Here is a 20,191-nt window from a genome sequence, read left to right as displayed (position 1 = left end):
CTTCTTTATGCCAGAAAAAATACAGAAGAGACTCCCACCTCCATGTTTTAAAATAGTAATGACTGCTTACTGAGAATCTTTCTTTTTATAAACCAGACTGCCCAAGGCCCCTTTGTTTTATTCTTGCATTGGCCCCATTAGTTAAATTTTATTTTCTTTTAAAGACAAAAATAGGGCTCAAATAGTTAAAATAGTTGCCAAAGTTGACTCCAAAAGTCAATAATAGAGTGTGAATTTGAGTTTCAGTCTGACTGCATTTAACATTTATGCCCAATTCTAACAAAATAGAATAAATATTTTTAATACTAATTTCAAAAGTAAACATGCTGAGTCACTCATTCCCACCCATTTTCTTGTTCTTTAGTTTTGTGTTAAATCAGATCAACATAAAATCTTAAATTTTTGTAACTAGTGATCATTTCTATGTGTTTTAAAAGCTTTATTGAGAAATAATGTACATAAAAGTTCACCCATTTTAAATGTACAATTCAGTAAATACATATTTGCAAAGAATGTATATTTATGGAGTTTTTAGCTATCACCACAGCCTAATTGTAGAATTTTTCCCTCACACTAAAAAGACGCCTCACGATCATTATAATTATTCTCATTCCTATCCCCAACACTAGGCCACCACAAATCTACTTTCTTTCTTTATATATTTGCCATTTGGGGACATTTCTTTTAAGTGGAATTATAAAATATGTGTTCATTTTGATCTGGCATCTCTCAGTAAACATCATGTTTTTAAAAGGTATCTCTGTTGTTGCATGTACCAATGTTTTGTTCCTTTATAACGACAAATAGTTTTCCATTGTATGGATATTTACATCTCTTGGACCATAGGCTAAGATTCTAAGTTTATTCCTAGTGCATATAAGCCCTTAAAAGATTATTGGTTTAAACATAGAAATGCTTTGAAGATATCAAGATCATTATCATCATCTAGTCAAAAGTGAATTATTTTGGATTGTATCACATATTAAACAGTTCAGCATGTGAATTGTGGAAAAAATATATATGACTTTGATTATCAGTTTCAGCTTGTCATTTCAATTTCTTTCTTCTGTATCACTATAAAAAACATTATAGAATTGGTGAAAATCAGCCCAGTACTGAGATGATTTATAGTTACTGATGTGCCCCAATCTTCCTTTTTTCAACTGCCATTATTTTAAGTTGAGTATTTCATATTGCATGTAAGTAATTCCAGAATTACTTCTTCAAGTGGCTTATACATCTCATAATTACTATCCCTATGACTCATTAAAACACACACACACACACACACACACACACACACACACACACACACACAGAGGGAGACAGAGAGAGAAAAGAGATACAGGCAATAATGAGCCCCTAGCTTCCATTTCATTTCAGCTTCCACTGGCCATCAGAGAAATGCAAATCAAAGCCACAATGAGATACCATCACACACCAGTTAGAATGGCAATCATTAAAAAGTCAGGAAACAACAGGTGCTGGAGAGGATGTGGAGAAACAGGAACACTTTTACACAGTTGATGGGACTGTAAACTAGTTCAACCATTGTGGAAGTCAATGTGGCGATTCCTCAGGGATCTAGAACTAGAAATACCATTTGACCCAACAATCCCATTACTGGGTATATACCCAAACGACTATAAATCATGCCGCTATAAAGACACATGCACACGTATGTTTATTGTGGCACTATTCACAATAGCAAAGACTTGGAACCAACCCAAATGTCCAACAATGATAGACTGGATTAAGAAAATGTGGCACATATACACCATGGAATACTATGCAGCCATAAAAATGATGAGTTCATGTCCTTTGTAGGGACATGGATGAAGCTGGAAACCATCATGCTCAGCAAACTATTGCAAGGACAAAAAACCAAACACTGCATGTTCTCACTCATAGGTGGGAATTGAACAATGAGAACACATGGACACAGGAAGGGGAACATCACACACCAGGGCCTGTTGTGGAGTGGGGGGAGGGGGGAGGGATAGCATTAGGAGATATACCTAATGTTAAATGACGAGTTAATGGGTGCAGCAAAACAACACGGCACATGGATACATATGTAACTAAGCTGCATATTCTGCACATGCACCCTAAAACTTAAAGTATAATAATAAAAAAAAGAAATTTAGTAGTTGTCAACCAGCCAGATTAAATTAGGGATATTGGTTCTCAAAAGACTTACATATAATTTATATAAGAATCTATGAACATATTATTTTATATGATATATATTGAATGCCAATGTGTAAATTTACAAAGAGAAATAAAAAGCCATATTCATTAGAATAGATGCATTGATGGGTTGGCATATTCTTTTCCAAACAGGAAAATTATAGATTCAAAGCAAAATACTCGGCCGGACCCAGTGGCTCACGCCTGTAATCCCAGCACTATGGGAGGCCGAGGTGGGTGGATTACCTGAGGTCAGGAGTTCAAGAACAGCCTGGCCAACATAGTGAAATCCCGTATCTACTAAAAATACAAAAATTAGCCAGGCGTGGTGGTATGCACCTGTAGTCCCAGCTACTCAGGAGGATGAGGCAGGAGAATCACTCAAACCCGGGAGGCGGAGGTTGCAGTGAGCCAAGATAGTGCCACTGCACTCCGGCCTGGGTGACAGAGCGAGATTCTGTTTCAAAGAAAAAAAAAAAAAGCAAAATACTCTCTCAGGAAACTGCTTAGTGAGTACCAAGTTAAAGCGAAGTAAACTGGATGATTGTAACCAAGTGTTCTGCTACATTGATTTGACACACTTTTTTTGTTGTTGTTGTTGTTATCAGTATTGCTGTCAATAGGCTGAAATGTCCCTGTCAGTTGGTACTTTCTCTCTCCTGGACAGTAGGGATATACTATGCCCATTTGTTGAGTCCACTTCCTTTTTACTATTCATCAACTTTCTCAAGATATAATTTACAGGTCATAAAATTCACCTGTTCTAAGTGTAAAATTTAATGGCTTTTAGTAAATTTATAGAGTTGTGCAAACATTGCTGAAATTTGGAACATTTCTATTATTTCCCAAATTTCCCAGAGCCCACTGCAATCAATTCTCACTCCTACTCACTTCCTCAGGAAATCACTAATTTTCTTTTTCTCTCTATACATTTGTCTTTTCTAGGCTTTTCATGTAAATGGAATAATACAGTATGTTGCCTTTTGAATCTAGCTTCTTTCAATTAGCTTATTATTGTTGAGGTACATTTATGCCATAATATGTAAAAATAGTTTGTCTACTTTTATTACAAGATAATATTTCATTATATGAAAATACCATGTTTTATTTATCCTTTCATCAGATTATGGACATCTAAGATGTTTCCAGTTTTTTTAAATACTAAGAATATTGTTTCTATGAATATTCATACACAAATCTTTGTGTGCATTCATGTTCTTTTTGTCTATCACCAAAGTTTGCAAATTCTTTTTTGACACTTTGATAACACTATCACAATATCTTCTTCTTGATATCAATGACAAGCTAATAAAATAAAACTATGCTGCAGAATGATTTCCATGGACATCTAATCTCACTTCTTATATATTTATTCTTACTACTTACTGTTTCAAAAAGTGCTCCTTCCCTGGTCCCTTGGGTCAGCCTATTATGGCACTTTATATACACAGTGCACAGAGGTGATACATCTAACATCGCCTAGTGTGATGGTTAATACTGTCAACTTGATTGGATTGAAGGATGCAAAGTATTGTTCCTGGGTGTGTCTGTGAGAGTGTTGCCAAAGGAGATTAACATTTGAGTCAGTGGGATGGGAAAGGCAGACCCACCTTTAATCTGGGTGGGCACAATCTAATCAGCTGCCAGCATGGCTAGGATAAAAGCAGGCAGAAGAATGTAAAATGGCTAGACTGGCTTAGCCTCCCAGGCTTTATCTTTCTTCTGTGCTGGACGCTTCCTGCCCTTGAACATTGGACTCCAAATTCTTCAGCTTTGGGACTTGGACTGGCTTCCTTGCTCCTCAGCTTGCAGATGGCCTATTGTGGGACCTTGTGATCATGTGAGTTAATACTACTTAATAAACTCCTATATATATATATATACACACACACACACACACATATATACGTACATCTAACATCATGTATATGTATATATACGTATATATGTGTATATATATACATATATATAAAAAGTTCTTATTAGTTCTTTCTCTCTAGAGAACCCTAATACAGCCAGAGATAAATTATTTCAAAATAGCTTGAAACCACAACAAGCCATTTGAAATAGTAATAGTTCACTTTGAAATGGTGGCTACCACTGTGTTAAAAATCTGAGGTCTTCCCTCCTTTCACATTTTCTTATATCATAACCGCATATGTGCCTGGATGCCTGAATGCCCAGCTTGCTTACTAACAGTAGGGTTATGATGCTATTATGTGGTTTAAAAATTGATAACCCAGCTATGGCTACAGTGGGAAACACACCAACATTGCAATGTAAGAAAAGGAGGAATCTAAACTAAGATATTTGAGGGGGATCCCAGAGACTAGAAAAAAGAAAACCAAATGGCATTCACTGGGGAAAAGATTAAGAAGTATATTTGGCCATAGATCTAAACCATATTCTTTTCTTTCAACTTTTATTTTAAATTCAGGAGGTGCATGAGCAAGTTTGTTGCCTTGGTACATTTGTATGATGCTGAGGTTTGGGGTATGAAAGATCCCCTTACCCACCTACTGAGCATAGTACCCAGTAGTTTTTCAACCCTTGCCCCTCTCTCTCCTCCCCCTCCTCCAAGCAGTCCCCAGTTTCTATTGTTGCCATCTTTGTGACCATTTGTACCCAATTTTGGCTCCAACTTAAGACTATTTGGTATTTGGCTTTTTGTTCCTGTGTTAATTCACTTAGGATAATGGCCTACAGCTGCATACACATTGCTACAAAGGACAAGATTTTGTTCTTTTGTATGGCTGCATAGTATTCCATAGTGTATATATATCACATTTTCTTTATCCAGTCCACTATTGTTGTTGTATTTATAACCCACTTAAACACATAGAAATTGGATTGAGCCTAACTGAAGGTATTGCATAGGTAATAGAAATTTTACTGCATCTCACCAGAAATTGTTTCTCCTCGGCTAGGTTTTCTTTTCTTTTTTTTTTTTTTTTTGAGATGCAGTCTCTCTCTGTCACCCAGGCTGGAGTGCAGTGGCATGATCTCGGCTCACGCCTCCAGAGTAGCTGGAATTACAGGTGCCCGTCACCATACCCAGCTAATTTTTTGTATTTTTTAGTAGAGACCATGTTGGCCAGGCTGGTCTTGAACTCCTGACCTCAGGTGATCCACCCATCTCAGCTTCCCCAAGTGCTGAGATTACAGGCATGAGCCACCGCACCCAGACTTAGGTTTTCTTTCTTTGCTACAGATCTTGCAAAAGCTAATTTCAATGGCATTAATATTATTTAGCTTTATTAATTAGTATCAGTCCTAGACAAACCTAACAAGCAACCTGAATTATATTTTCTGAAGCCCCAAGTTCCCCTTATGTTTGCTTGCATCCTACTTTGTGTTAGCTGTCCATACACTGTCATTAGATATAACTAATTTCCCTCTGCTATGACCAATATTTTTTCACAGGAAATGATGTGATAAATTTATTCATACTACTTTATATATTGCTGATATGTTATCATTTCCTGCATTGTTACAATTTTTACAAAGATAAAAATATCATGGACAAAAATCTTAATGATTAAAATTACTGCCAAGAATGCAAAAATGAAGGAAGCAGGGGCTGTTCAGACCATTGTTGTAATCAATCTATATATCCAGGCCCTATATAAAGCTGATCCTGCTCAAAATATTTGGATAGATTGAGTTCCTAGCAAATACATAGACAGGAAGACAAAAAGACTCTTTTCCAGCCCAAAATGTTTAAACACTGACTTTGGGCCATGGCAATCAATTTAATCTCACAAACATTCTTTTCTCTCTGCCCACTAGAAATACAAAGATAAATTAAAAAATACCATCCCTTGAAGAGCTCACTCTAGAGTTATATGCTACCGGTTGCTAACCCTGACATGACTCTGCCATTTGCTACCTCTGGGCCCTTGAGTAGCTAACTTAACCTCTCTGTGCCTCATCTCCTTCAAAAGAAAAATGGGTAATATGTCCTGCCTCACTGAGTTTATGTGAAGAATAAAAGAGATAATGGATATAAAATGCTTTGGTATGTAGTAGTAAATGTTTAATGAAGTTGGTTTAACAATCAAGGCTTGAGTATACATGACTAAGTTAAGAGTGATAATGTAGTAATAACAAAAGCATTGCACATGTGATGAAGATATAATTAAAAATGTACTCAGAGCCGGGCGCGGTGGCTCACGCCTGTAATCCCAGCACTTTGGGAGGCCAAGGCGGGTGGATCACAAGGTCAGGAGATCGAGACCATCCTGGCTAACACGGTGAAACCCCGTCTCTACTAAAAATACAAAAAATTAGCCAAGCTTGGTGGCAGATGCCTGTAGTCCCAGCTACTCAGGAGGCTGAGGCAGGAGAATGGCGTGAACCCGGGAGGCGGAGCTTGCAGTGAGCTGAGATCACGCCACCGCACTCCAGCCTAGGTGACAAAGCGAGACTCTGTCTCAAAAAAAAAAAAGTACTCAGGAGGCTGAGGTGGGAGGATTGCTTGAGGGCAGGAGTTGAAGGCTATAGTGCACTGTGATTATGCCTGTGAATAGCCACTGTGCTCCAGACCCTGGGCAACACTGCAAGACCACACCTCTTAAAAAATAAAAAAAAGAAAGAAGAATTTTTTAAAAGAAATGAACTTTGTAAAATCTGCAAGATTTTAAAAGACATAGAAAGACACACAGATCAGAAAAAATGTTATTTTCTTCAGACTCAAAACAGTGTGTTAGGTAAATATACTGGTAGAATTAAAAGATCATTTTGCAGGCTGGAAGTGCACAAACTCTCCCTTTAATCTGAACCATTCTGTTTCTAGCTCAGGAACCGAATTCTCACTTCCAAATGGCACGGGTGTCTGGTCCAAACTTGTCCTGGGCAAAAGTGCAAATATCGCAAATTACCTTAGATACACTTTCAAAATCCTTCTCACTTCTCTGCAGTCAGAACTCAGTGCTGTTACCTCCATCCAAACCCATTCTTACAAAAGTATCTGACATCAGTCAAGGCCAAAAAATCTAAGATCAGATAGATTTCCACTAATCATTAAAAGAGTCACTGAGAAAGTACTGATTTTTGATTACTGAAGATCTCCAACTTCAACGTGTAGGCTCATCTTGCAGGGAAACAGAAAAAAAAATTATTCTCCTGCAAAGCAAGGCAAACTAGATATTTTCTTCCAACTCTAATTTTAAATTTTTGTATTATTAGCTTCTTATAAATTTTGGATTTCACTATCATCACACTCACAGATATTTGCAATTTTATCCCTTAGTCTTTAATAACAGAATGAAAATATATATGCTTGTTAAAAGAAGTTTTTATATTGATAAGAACAATAGATACTGAGAGTGGGGGTAATTTCTAATTTTTATACTAACTGCAAAATAAGGTTCCTGAACAAAGACTCTCATCTTCAATATCATCCACCTTCCCCCTATAAGTCTTTCTCCTGACACGCATATACACTTAGCCCTAAGACTTCTCGCTTCCATTTCTTTCTCACTGCCAGAGTACTAATAGATCACTGAACTTAGCAACCTACAAGAATTTTCTTAATGTCCACGATTCTCCTCCTTCAATTGGATGAGCGGGTGAAATGATCAAGACACACAGGAAATCTAAATAGGACAACCACAATGGAAAACAGTGTGGAGATTCCTTAAGGAACTAAAAGTAGATCTACCATTCGATTCAGGAATCCCACTATCAGGTATCTACCCAAAGAAAAAGCAGTCGTTACATGAAAAAGACACATGCATATGCATGTTTATAGCAGCACAATTTGCAATTGCAAGGATATGGAACCAGCCTAAATGTCCATCGACTAACTAGTGGATAAAGAAAATATGGCATGTATACACCATGCAATACTACTCAGGCATAAAAAGGAATAAAATAATGTCTTTTACAGCAACTTGGATGGAGCTGGAGACCATTATTCTAAGTGACACTTGGGAATGGAAAACCAAATACCATATATTCTTACTTATAAGTAGGAGCTAAGCTATGAGGATGCAAAAACACACAGAGTGATATAGTGGACAGTAAGGGACTCAGGGTGGAGGAAGTTGGGCGCGGGAAGAGAGATAAAAGACAATACATTGAGTGTAGTGTATACTGCTCAGGTGACAGGTGCAATTAAACTCTCAGAATTCACTACAAAAGAACCCATCCATGTAACCAAAAACCACATATACCCCCCAAAACTATTAAAATAAACAAAAGAAATTTAAAAATTTAACACTGTAAAAAACTAGGAAAGAAGAAAAGGAAAGAGAAATATGTGTAGAACAAGAGTCGTACATTTAAAAATAACTAAAAGAGTATAATTGGGTTGTTTGTAACACAAATGATAAATGCTTGAGGTGATGGATACCCCATTTACCCTGATCTGATTATGATTTATTGAATGCTTGTATCAAAGTATCTCCTTCACCTCATAAATATATACATCTACTAAGTACCCACAAAACTTAAAATTTTAAAAAGTATTTAAACAGAAGCAGGCAAAGTTTTAGGCACCTACCAACTGATGGGAAGCACTTCGAATATGGGTAGAAAGATTTTTCTCAAGTTTCTAGGCAAGAAGAATGTGTTCCTAAAGCCAAAACTCTATTTTATATAAGATGCCATGGCATACAGCCAAGGTATTGCACCCTCTCCTCTGGATTACAAGACACATAGATGCCACACTCAGTCCCGCTATTAGAATGCACCTGAAATTCTGAATTTATAAGTTTTCAAACTTGAAAGTATAAATGGACCTGGTTTCCTTACAGACAATATCCGCAATGGCCTAATCCCCAGACTTTAAAAGCACGAAAGAACAAAGGGAATAATTAGAGGGTTTCCTCTCTTTTCTCATGCCCTTTCTATTCCCTACCTCATTATTTCATAAGACATGACATATTCACGATGAAAGCGGCATCACAAGTTTATAAACTACGTGGTAAATATTCAAAGGGGCAAAAAAACCCACACACTTCCTCTGCTTTAGTATTATCAACGTTTTTATACTGATAAGGAATATTTTAACTAGTTCCAATTATGCTATATATGTAGTTTTGCATCTTTTTGTTTAGTTTATTTTTGGTTTACAATTTTATCAAAATATTTTCCATATTACTCAATTATTACAACTATCTTTTTTTGTTTTCCTTTTATTAGTTGACACATAAAAATTGTACATATTTATGAGATACAGCGTGGTACTTCAATACATGTATACAATGTGCAGTGATCAATTCAGAGTACTTAGTGTGTCTATCCCCCACACACTTACCATGTCTCTGTGTTGTGACCATTCAAAAATCTTTCTTCTGGCTTTTTCAAAATATACAATAAATTATAGGTAACTATGGTCACCTTACAGTGCTCCAGAACACCAGAACTAATTCCTCCTATTCAGCTGTAATTTTGTATTCATTGACCAACCTCTTTCCATTTTCCCCTTCTAATACCCACGGTTCTACTCTTTACTTTCATGAGCTCAAAAAAAAAAAATTTAGCTCCCACATATGAGTGAGAACATGCAGTATTCATATATCTGTGCCTGACTTATTTCACACAACATAACATCCTCCAGGTTCATCCATGTTGCTGCAAATGACAGTATTTCACTCTTTTTAATGGCTGAATAGTATTCCATTGTGTGTATATACCATGGAGGAGCATGTTTACTGCACCTTTGATACACTGACTTGCTTTCCTTTGTATAAATACCCAATAGTGAAATTGTTGGGCTGCATGAAAGTTCTAATTTTAGTTTTTAGACAAATCCCCACACTGTTTTCCATAATGTTAACTTACATTCCCTATGGCCACTTTACTCAACCATATTCATTTTTATGGATATTTAATTTTGTAACAGTTTTTTAATATTTTCCCAAATAAACAAGTACTGTTAGAAAAATAGGTAGACATAAGTGCATGTATAATACACTATGATAATCTTATTAACTCATGTAGTTATCCATATTTGAGACTTTACTAAAGATAAGTAAACCTAAGCAGAAATACTATACAATTAATGAATATTATGGTTTTGTAAGATTATTATTAAATTGTTTACTTTGTTAGCACCAGTGCTTGCAAGAGCCAACTTTACCAGCATTATTATTTAATTATTTAAAAGTTTTAAAGCTTTTACCATAAGCAATTTTCAACCAACTATCTTTAATCTTCATTTTTGGTTATTCCTAAGGCTAAACATATTTACAAATTTGTATTTATTATTTTTCTTTATAGCAACTAAAAAAAGTGAGGTTGGTTTGGGACTAGATTAATTTAAAAATGGAATAGAATAGACAGCATAAAAACACATCACTTGCATATTTGATTTAAGTCAAAGCTGGCATGGAAGAGTATGGGAAATGTATTTTTCCAATAAATTATGCTTGGACAACTGAATCAACATGGGACAAATCAGATTAATCTCTTACCACATACTATACACAAAATCAATTCCAGGGGCATTATAAACTCAAATTTTTATAACAAATAATACGGCTTTTACTAATTGAATTGGGGAAGAACTTTCTGATGCACGTATAGAAACTAAGAGAAATAAAAGAAACATCATTCGTTTTGGTTACTTTAATATTGAGAATAATATTAAAATAGTAAAAAATAAAAATAAAAAGTGAAAAAGATGTTACTTATAACAACTATTACCATCAAGGACTGGTATTCAAAACATATGAAGAATTTCTAAAATTTATATTAAAATCAAGCAATCCAATATAAATGTAGGTAAATTACTTGGCCAGGCTTCACAAAAGCAGAAATACAATTGGCCAATAAATAAAAGAAAATCTACTCTATCACTTTAAGAGTTAGGGAAATGCAAATTAAAATTGCATTAAAATTTTGCCTAAAGTAAATGTCAAAATTGTCAATTGCAAGAACTTTCACACATCGCTAAAGGGAATATAAATTTATAGAATTACTTTTAAAAAAAGGTTTATTACTTTCAACTAAGCTGGAAGATATCTTCCTCACATATCAACATTTCCCTGTAGAAACTTAGGCATATGTGCCCCAGGGTAATGTGTAAGAGTATTTAAGGTGGGATTTTTGTTATAACCAAAATTTGAACACCCAAGTATCTACCAAGTGTATATTTCACAATGGAACAATGCATATGAATTAAATGAATAAATTTATTGCTATACATATCAATATGTACATGTCTTCAAAACATAATTTTAAATAATATTACATTAGAGCAAATGTGATTGCGATTTTTGCCATTAAATGCAATAGCAAAAACCGCAATTACTCTTGCCCAACCATACAGAAACTCTCTATTAAATTTAACTATGATTCCACTTACATAAATTTTTAAAAGGCAAAATTTAACTGTATTGTTTAAAGATACCCTCAAAATTAATATGAAATTGATATTCTCATGATAGTAGAATGGAAGGAGATTGACTTCAGGAAGAGATGTGAAGGCTCAAAGGTTGCTGGCAGTACTTACTTTTTTAATTTGGGTGGTGGAGACATGAATGTTTGCTTTAGAATAAATCTGGCCTGTATGAACTTTTATCTATTTACTTTATATTTCACAACACAACGCAAATGATGAAAACAAAAATAGTTAATTTGGAGATGTTCAATTCTGGCCCATGATACAATAACAAGGATTAGATTTCTCCTCTCACAATATAGACATAGAACACTGGGCCCCAAAATATATATTAAAACAGGTATTTTCGGACATTGAACAACAAGTAGCACAAGACTGTGATCCCCAAGAAAGGAAAAGCAAATGAGGTGAGCACATTCTGAGCCATGGTACATGGATGGGGGTCTGAAGCAGAGCACAACAGTTTTACTGATTTGCAGGAACTGAGTTCTGAGTTAAAATATATAAATAGTACAGAATTTACACACACTCTACCAGAAAATTGAATAGGTAAGAAGCTTCCCAACTCATTCAATGATTTCAGTATTACTTTGATACAAAAACAAGACAAAGACATTAAAGGAAAAGAGCTATCAATTCGTATTCTTTATAAACAAATATATTAAAATTCCTAACAAAATTATACCAAATTGAATTTAATATATATGGAAAAAATGATTTGCATCATAATCAACCAGGTTGATTCCAGGAATGTAAGTATAATTTAATATTCAGTACTCAAGCAATATAATTTGCCGTATTAACTGAAAAAGAAAAACTATATGATTGTCTCAATAGATGCAGAAAATGCACTCGACAAATTGCAAAAGCTATTTCTGGTAAAAAAAATCTCAGCTAACTAGGGGATAGAAGGAACCAATCTCATTTATTAAACAGAAAAACAAACAAACACGACAAAAAAAAACCCCCACAGCTGACGTCATGCTTAGTAGTAAAAAACTAGATATTTTCCCCTAAGATCAAGAACCTAGTGTGTCTACTGCCACCACTTGTATTCAACATTGAGCTACAGTTTCTAGACAGGACAATTAGCTAAAAAAAAGAAGTAAAAGGAATCTAGATTGTAAAGGAGAAGTAAACGGTCTGTGTTTGCACAGGACATGGTCATCTATGTAGAAAATCTGATGGAATATCTAAAAAGGCTATAGGAACTAATAAGTGAGTTTAGCTGAGTTGTAAGATATAAGATTTATATGCAATAATCAATCAACTCTATGTATTAACAATGAACAATTGGAAGTTGAAATTTTAAAAGTATTATTTAAAATAGCATCAAAATAAAATATTCCTAGTGATAAACCTGACAAAATGTACTGGATATGAGCACTGAAACGACACAACATTGTTGAGAGAAACAAAAGAGATCAACAGTATTTGTGATCAAACATAATCCAGTATTATTAAGGTAGCAATTCTCCCAAATTTATTGATAGATTGAATGCAATTCCAATCAAAATCACAGCAGGCTTTTGTGTGTGTAAATAAACAACGTTTTTGTGTAAAATTTATATGGAAACGCAAAGGACTTTTTTATTTTATTTTATTTGAGTCTCGCTCTCACCCAGGCTGGAGTGCAGTGGCGCAATCTCGGCTCACTGCAAGCTCCACCTCCTGGGTTCACGCCATTCTCCTGCCTCAGCCTCCCAAGTAGCTGGGACTACAGGCGCCCGCTACCATGCCTGGCTAATTTTTTGTATTTTTAGTAGAGACGGGGTTTCACTGTGTTAGCCAGGACGGTCTCGATCTCGGGACCTTGTGATCCGCCCGCCTCGGCCTCCCAAAGTGCTGGGATTACAGGTGTGAGCCACTGCACCCGGCCGCAAAGGACTTTGAATAGCAAAAGTAATTGTGAAAAAAACAGAGAAATGGCTCAGTGGCAGAGGAGGCCCAGTGATGAACACGGTTGGTAAACAGGAATGCCTGGACTTCTACCCTTCTCTAGTCTTTGTTAGAGTATCAACAAGTCACCAGACTGTGTGGCTGGATTCAGCTGTGCCTTTTTCCATGTGCAAAGAACTATCAGTGCAGAATTCTTGATGATGTTTAGAAGTTCTGGCGTGTTTATCACATAGAATCCCACTGGGTTTTAGTGAAACAGCCAAAAATGATGGATAATTCCTTTCTTTTTCTTGAAGAAGTTAAAACTCAGCAAATGTTACTGTTGAACTCCTCTTCCTGGAAAAAGGCACACACAAGTTGTGCAGCACTCACAACAGACCTAAGTAATTCCTAAACCATAGCTAGGTGGGTGACAATAGTGTTTTCTACCAATACAGCAAGACAGAAAAAGAAAGATAACAAATGTTTACTTTTGGAAAGAAAGACAAAAGTATCATTTTATAAAGATCATGTAACTATATACTGTATACCAAGAAAACTGATAAGTTAAACTGAAAACACAAGTTAATAGTATTCACAAAGATAAGTACAGAAAGTTGGATAGAAGTTTCAATTAACAAAAATTGATAGCATATATTTGATAAAGAGATTTTGAAATATAACTGGAGCTAAATTGAAAGTAATTACTAAAATAGTATTGTGATTTTACATTGATTAAATATGCCTTATACTAAATGGATAACCAATGTCAGAAAAATGGGTAACTTGTTAATTTAATTGGAAAAAAATATTAATTCAGGGGACTTCAGTTCTTCAAATTCTATTCCATATAGGACTATATTTTCCATATGCAGATGAGAGCATTTCTATTAGCACAAAAGGCTCATGAAACTGCAATTGTCCTCCAAAACTAACAGTGCTTTGGGCATCTACATTAGACCAGTTTTTCTTGTTTTCATAAAAGCTTTTTCCTAATAACTAAGAAATTATATTAATTATGGAAGAAAAATATACCTTCATTCTCTTTAATTGTATTAATTCAAACTAAAAAATAAAAGAAAGTTTCACAGAAAATTTAAATACGTTTTAAAGCTTAGAAGATATGAAAGAACAAAGGCAAAGTCTCTGAGACGAACAGAAAATCTCTGAACTAGCATCCATTCTTGGCCAGGAACTTGCACAGTAAGAGTCTGCCAAGCCCCAGAAGGAGGAAGTTTAATTAGGAAGATGTTTATCTACAGGGAGTAGTACTCTGATCATCCCTGGAGCACAGAAAATCCAGAGCTTCTTTTTGTGACTCACCAGAAAGTTAAAGATTTATCAGAGAGACTATGCACCTCTTCATATAATTAGCTCCTTTATAACTAAAACCCATATTTTCTATTTTTAAATTTTAAAAAGAAATGGGAAAAAAATCATTTCCTGCACAAGGAGTTTTCAAATCCAGAGTGTCATAGTTACTCATTTCGAAAGTTGATTTTTGGCTAAATAAAAAGGTTTACGGAATGACGGCCATCAAATGCAGAATCAACTTTAGCAGATGCATTGGAAAAAATTCCAAGTGCTTATCATTATGTCAAAACATTATCTTCACTCATAAGGACTCTAGAGCCAAGGGAGTATCTCCTAAGCTATCAAATTCCTATTAAGTTCTATTTAAAAAGAGTTTCTTCTGTGGTTTCATCTTTGCAAGAAAAGAAAAATTATACTACTCATCAAGAACTGACATTTTCTTTAAATCTTGAATTCTGCTTCATGATCCAAAACCTAGTTGTAAAATTGGTAAGTAGCAAAAATTGGCAACACTTCAGCATTTTTCGTTATTAGACACTTTTTGAGAGGAGGTGATTATGATGTATTTATGGTCATAGTTTTGTTTCTCTTCATTTTTCGTCAGCTTTGGCTAATGAAGCTAGATTATATTAGTCATGACGTACAGAGCCAACTTTTTGTGGTTCTGTAGAAGACTAAAAATTCTGTGAAATCATAAATCAATGAAGTGCTTCTTCTATAAACCTCAGCATTGCAACTCTGAGTTTCCAACTCAGTTTCAGCTGAATTCCATGATGGAAAAGTCTGCTTCTGTCAGAGCCCCCCTCCAAAAAAATGTATTGCTGATGTATGACAGAAACATTTTAGAAATTAATAAAGAAATGCTTCTTTTCTATCAGAGAGGTCCAGGTCTCCAATCACATTTCGTTATATTTCTTCATAAATTTTAATTTATTTTCTCTCGAAAATTTAATGTCTGGGACATTGTGTCCATATGTTAAAGAAAAAAAGAAAAACTTTGAGTCTGAGCTTTGAAATAATAGAAATCCTAGAAATAATGGAAATAAAAGACTTTTTTTATTTTTAGAAGGGCATTTGTATTTTTATAATAACTATATTATTATTTTAATTCAGTTCTGAAACTCAAACATCAGAGAAAGTTTAGTCTTTCTTACTACTCAAGCAGGTTCAATTCTTCTTGGCTATCTCAGAATGTGTTGTGAGATTATTTGATCATACTTTAGAAAGAGAAGGCTTAATTGCCTAAAATTCTGGAGAAGTAAATAATAAAAAATGTATAAATAGAAAGAGACACAGAATGAGGGAAGTTAAAGAAAATGATGGTACTGTTCATTATTGCATTAGTTTGGGGTCAAACTTTGTATATGACCAGGAAGGTAGGATCTAGGGCAGCGGTCCCCAATGTTTGTGGCACAAGGGACCAGTTTCTGGTTTAATGGAAGACAATTTTTACATGAACCAGGGTGGGGCCTGGGGTGCAGAGGGGGAGGATCTTGGTTAGGTTCTCATAAGGACCACACAACCTAGATTCCTCCCATGTGCGGTTCACAATAGGGTTCCCACTCCTACGAGAATCTAATGCCCCTGCTGATGTGACAGGAAGCGGGGCTCAGGTGGTGATGCTCCCTTGCTGGCAGCTCTCTTCCTGCTGTGCGCACTGGTTCCTAACAGGCCATGGACCAGTACCAGTCCCTGACCTGGAGTTTGAGGACCCCTGATCTAGGGTAAGACAAAGGAACAGAAGACTGGCTCCACATAATGCTAAACCATTGCTGAAATCCTGCCTTAGTTCTGCAGCTGGCCAGAGAGCTCTGAGAAGGCAGTTTTCTCCCAGCCATCCAAAATGAAGATTGCTTTAGAAATTTGTATTTGTAATGGAAATTCTCTAATGATCAAAGAGACTGAATCGGTATGTGTGAAAGTGTGTGTGTGTGTGTGTGTTGACAGAGAGAGAATGTGTGTGTGCATGCGTATCTATTATATGTGTGTGTCTGAGAGAAAAACAGAGATGCTTGAATAAAGGCTTATCCCCGGAAAGAGCTTGCCAGCACCTAAGTGTTGCTAATTTGAGTATATCTTTTCCAATTCTACAGAAAATAGGATACAAAATTTGTTCTTCTTTTCAAAATTTGGCTGATTTTATGTTAATTTCCTCCTGCTTTGTATATGGCTTATTCTGGTACTGGAATAAGAAAGTGCTATTCCTCTTCAAAGACCTATACTGAAGCAAAAGGAATTTATAAAATATAAAAAATATTTAACCCTAGTGTTCTCAATCAGAAAAATATAGTTGCCATATTTCATATAAAACATGCTCACAGTAAATGCTATCTCCCTTCCTTTCTGTAAGAACAGAGCCCCATATATGAGAAGAAATGTCCAACGCCAGCCTCGTGACAGCGTTCATCCTCACGGGCCTTCCCCATACCCCAGGGCTGGACGCCCTCCTCTTTGGAGTCTTCCTGGTGGTTTATGTGCTCACTGTGCTGGGGAACCTCCTCATCCTGCTGGTGATCAGGGTGGATTCTCACCTCCACACCCCCATGTACTACTTCCTCACCAACCTGTCCTTCATTGACATGTGGTTCTCCACTGTCACGGTGCCCAAAATGCTGATGACCTTGGTGTCCCCAAGCAGCAAGACTATCTCCTTCCACAGCTGCGTGGCTCAGCTCTATTTTTTCCACTTCCTGGGGGGCACCGAGTGTTTCCTCTACACGGTCATGTCCTATGATCGCTACTTGGCCATCAGGTACCCGCTCAGCTACACCCGCATGATGAGTGGGCGCTCGTGTGCTCTCCTGGCCACTGGCACTTGGCTCAGTGGCTCTCTGCACTCTGCCGTCCAGACCACAATGACTTTCCATTTGCCCTACTGTGGACCCAACCAGATCCAGCACTACTTCTGTGACGCACCGCCCATCCTGAAACTGGCCTGTGCAGACACCTCAGCCACAGAGATGGTCATCTTTGTGAACATTGGGGTAGTGGCCTCGGGCTGCTTTCTCCTGATAGTGCTGTCCTATGTGTCCATCGTCCGTTCCATCCTGCGGATCCGCACCTCAGATGGGAGGCACAGAGCCTTTCAGACCTGTGCCTCCCACTGCATCGTGGTCGTTTGCTTCTTTGGCCCTGGTCTTTTCATTTACCTGAGACCAGGCTCCAGGAAAGCTGTGGATGGGGTTGTGGCCGTTTTCTACACTGTGCTGACGCCCCTTCTCAACCCTGTTGTGTACACCCTGAGAAACAAGGAGGTAAAGAAAGCTCTGTTGAAGCTGAAAAATGGGTCAGTATTAGCTCAGGGTGACTAGTTAAGAAAGGCCAGATATAGCTAACTTTTCTTATTTGTAATTAAATTAAACCTTCAACATGAGCATTATACTTGAATAGAGCATTTCAATTATTCAGTCTTAATTTTTAATTAGACAGTTAATTAATTTTTCATTTTTTTCTGCGGAGTGTTTGTTAGAATCCTAGTTAAAGCAGCCATTTCATGGTAATAATCTAAGAGAAAGGATAATAGTCTATTCTTTTCATGTTCCATTAAGTAATCAGAAAAGTAGTTTATTTTCTTATATAAATATTTTCCAGAATTGCTATTCAGTATAATGTTCTTTTTTTATTTTTTATTTTATTATTATACTTTAGGTTTTAGGGTACATGTGCACAATGTGCAGGTTTGTTACATATGTATCCATGTGCCATGTTGGTTTGCTGCACCCATTAACTCGTCATTTAGCATTAGGTATATCTCCTAATGCTGTCCCTCCCCCCTCCCCCCATCCCACAACAGTCCCCGGAGTGTGATGTTCCCCTTCCTGTGTCCATGAGTTCTCATTGCAGTATAATGTTCTTACAATTTATTTTGTGTATTTCAGGTCAAAGCCTTATAAAAATCTTTTCATGTTTTAAACTTTCTATATTGAAACATTCATTATAGCATTCATAAATAACTATATAATTTAATATCCATATGATAAAATTTTTAGTTTAGAAAATACTAGACAAAAAGGCTTGGTTCTCAAGAAGAATGGCTTTATTCACATTCACGGGCCAATAAAAACCATATAACTCTTTAATATTTTTTTCTTACTTTGGGCTGAAAGATTTCTGAGAGTAAATATTTGTCCATTTATGCACTGTGACACTGCACACATTGTACTGGTCTCTGATAACAACTATCTAGACTTTCCTTCCATATTTGTGGAGCTGCCAATCTCTTATCCTCAATGCTAAGTTTCCATTTTCAGCAATTTAAAAATTATTTTTATAAGTTACCAGAGGATAAATATACAAAAATGATCAAATCATCTTAGAGACAAAAATATGCAGTCAAAAACGGTTGAGAGTATCCCTTAATTTAGAAGAAAGTACTAGATAATATTTCCCATGTAATTAGACTATGTCTGTAAGTCACATTCTTTTGACTTAAAGTATATGAAATGGACTCTGTACACTCTCTGGGTAGGTAAGGCTCGGACCATGAACCTTATAATCTGTCATCCAAATAAATACATATATTTAAAGTGTAAATAAATTTTTCTCAAAATAAATGTTTAATTTAAATACCGCAGGTATCCTAGTCTTGCCAACTCTTCCTAGCATAGCATGAAGAGTAAAAGAAAACTAGAAGGCAGCTGCTAGAACTGAAAAGCATTTCTCAAACTACTCAGATTTGCAGCAGCCGCATTTCAAAGATGCTTTAGCAAGAATGTTCCTTTGTGCTAACTTTCCATATCTTGCTCCAAATAAACTGTGCAGTGATATTGAAAAGAAAAACATACTAACTTGGTAAGCATGAACCACATAAACCATGACACAATGATCAATATAAGAGGTAAATTTTTGGTTTTCACACCAAGAAATCAGATTGCTATGGACCAATTATATAATTCAGCTCATTTCTCAAAGGAAGAAACTGAGGTAGACATAAACCAAAATTACTTAGTCATTGGATTCACTCGGATTCTTACACTTCTCTGTAACATCACGCTGTTATATCTAACTTACCATTACCTAAAATGTTATGGGATATTTATTGGGTGTTAGGTCACGTGCTAAACAGTAGATACGCAAAAACAACAGACAAGGTCTCTGCATTCACCAAAGTCATTGTCTGGCAAGGGGGAAAAATATGTTGCATTGTCCAGGTTACATTGTTGTAAGTGCAATGGATGCCCAAGGAGAGATTAATTATTAGTTTTGACTTGGAAAGACGCTAAAGGATTCAAAATACTATGGCAATATGTATCACACATAACCATTTTGAAAGTAAATTATTGATAAAGATAAGAAGAATGTCAATGTCTTTATTTAATTGGAAATGTTACTGAAATAATTTTAGAATCGCGTGAAGTTGTAAGAAATAACACAGTGAGAATCCTTGTTATACCTTGCCCAGTTTCCCCCAATGGTAACAGTTAGCAAAATTGTAGTGCAATATCACAACTAGGATATTGA

General features: G+C 36.0%; 1 protein-coding gene across 1 annotated transcript; it reads left to right on the top strand.

The window, feature by feature from the left end:
* Positions 1-17,097: 17,097 nt before the first annotated feature.
* Positions 17,098-18,042, top strand: LOC116477466 (olfactory receptor 10G7). Its single transcript, XM_032168150.2, has one exon. It carries the CDS (start codon positions 17,107-17,109, stop codon positions 18,040-18,042), a length of 936 nt encoding a protein of 311 aa, XP_032024041.1. The 5' UTR covers positions 17,098-17,106.
* Positions 18,043-20,191: the final 2,149 nt, after the last annotated feature.

This window comes from Hylobates moloch, unplaced genomic scaffold, assembly GCF_009828535.3.
Source record: "Hylobates moloch isolate HMO894 unplaced genomic scaffold, HMol_V3 SCAFFOLD_11, whole genome shotgun sequence".
Lineage (NCBI taxonomy): Eukaryota > Metazoa > Chordata > Mammalia > Primates > Hylobatidae > Hylobates > Hylobates moloch.
The sequence above is the reverse complement of the archived record's forward strand: the minus strand, read 5'-3'. Positions and strand labels throughout refer to the sequence as shown.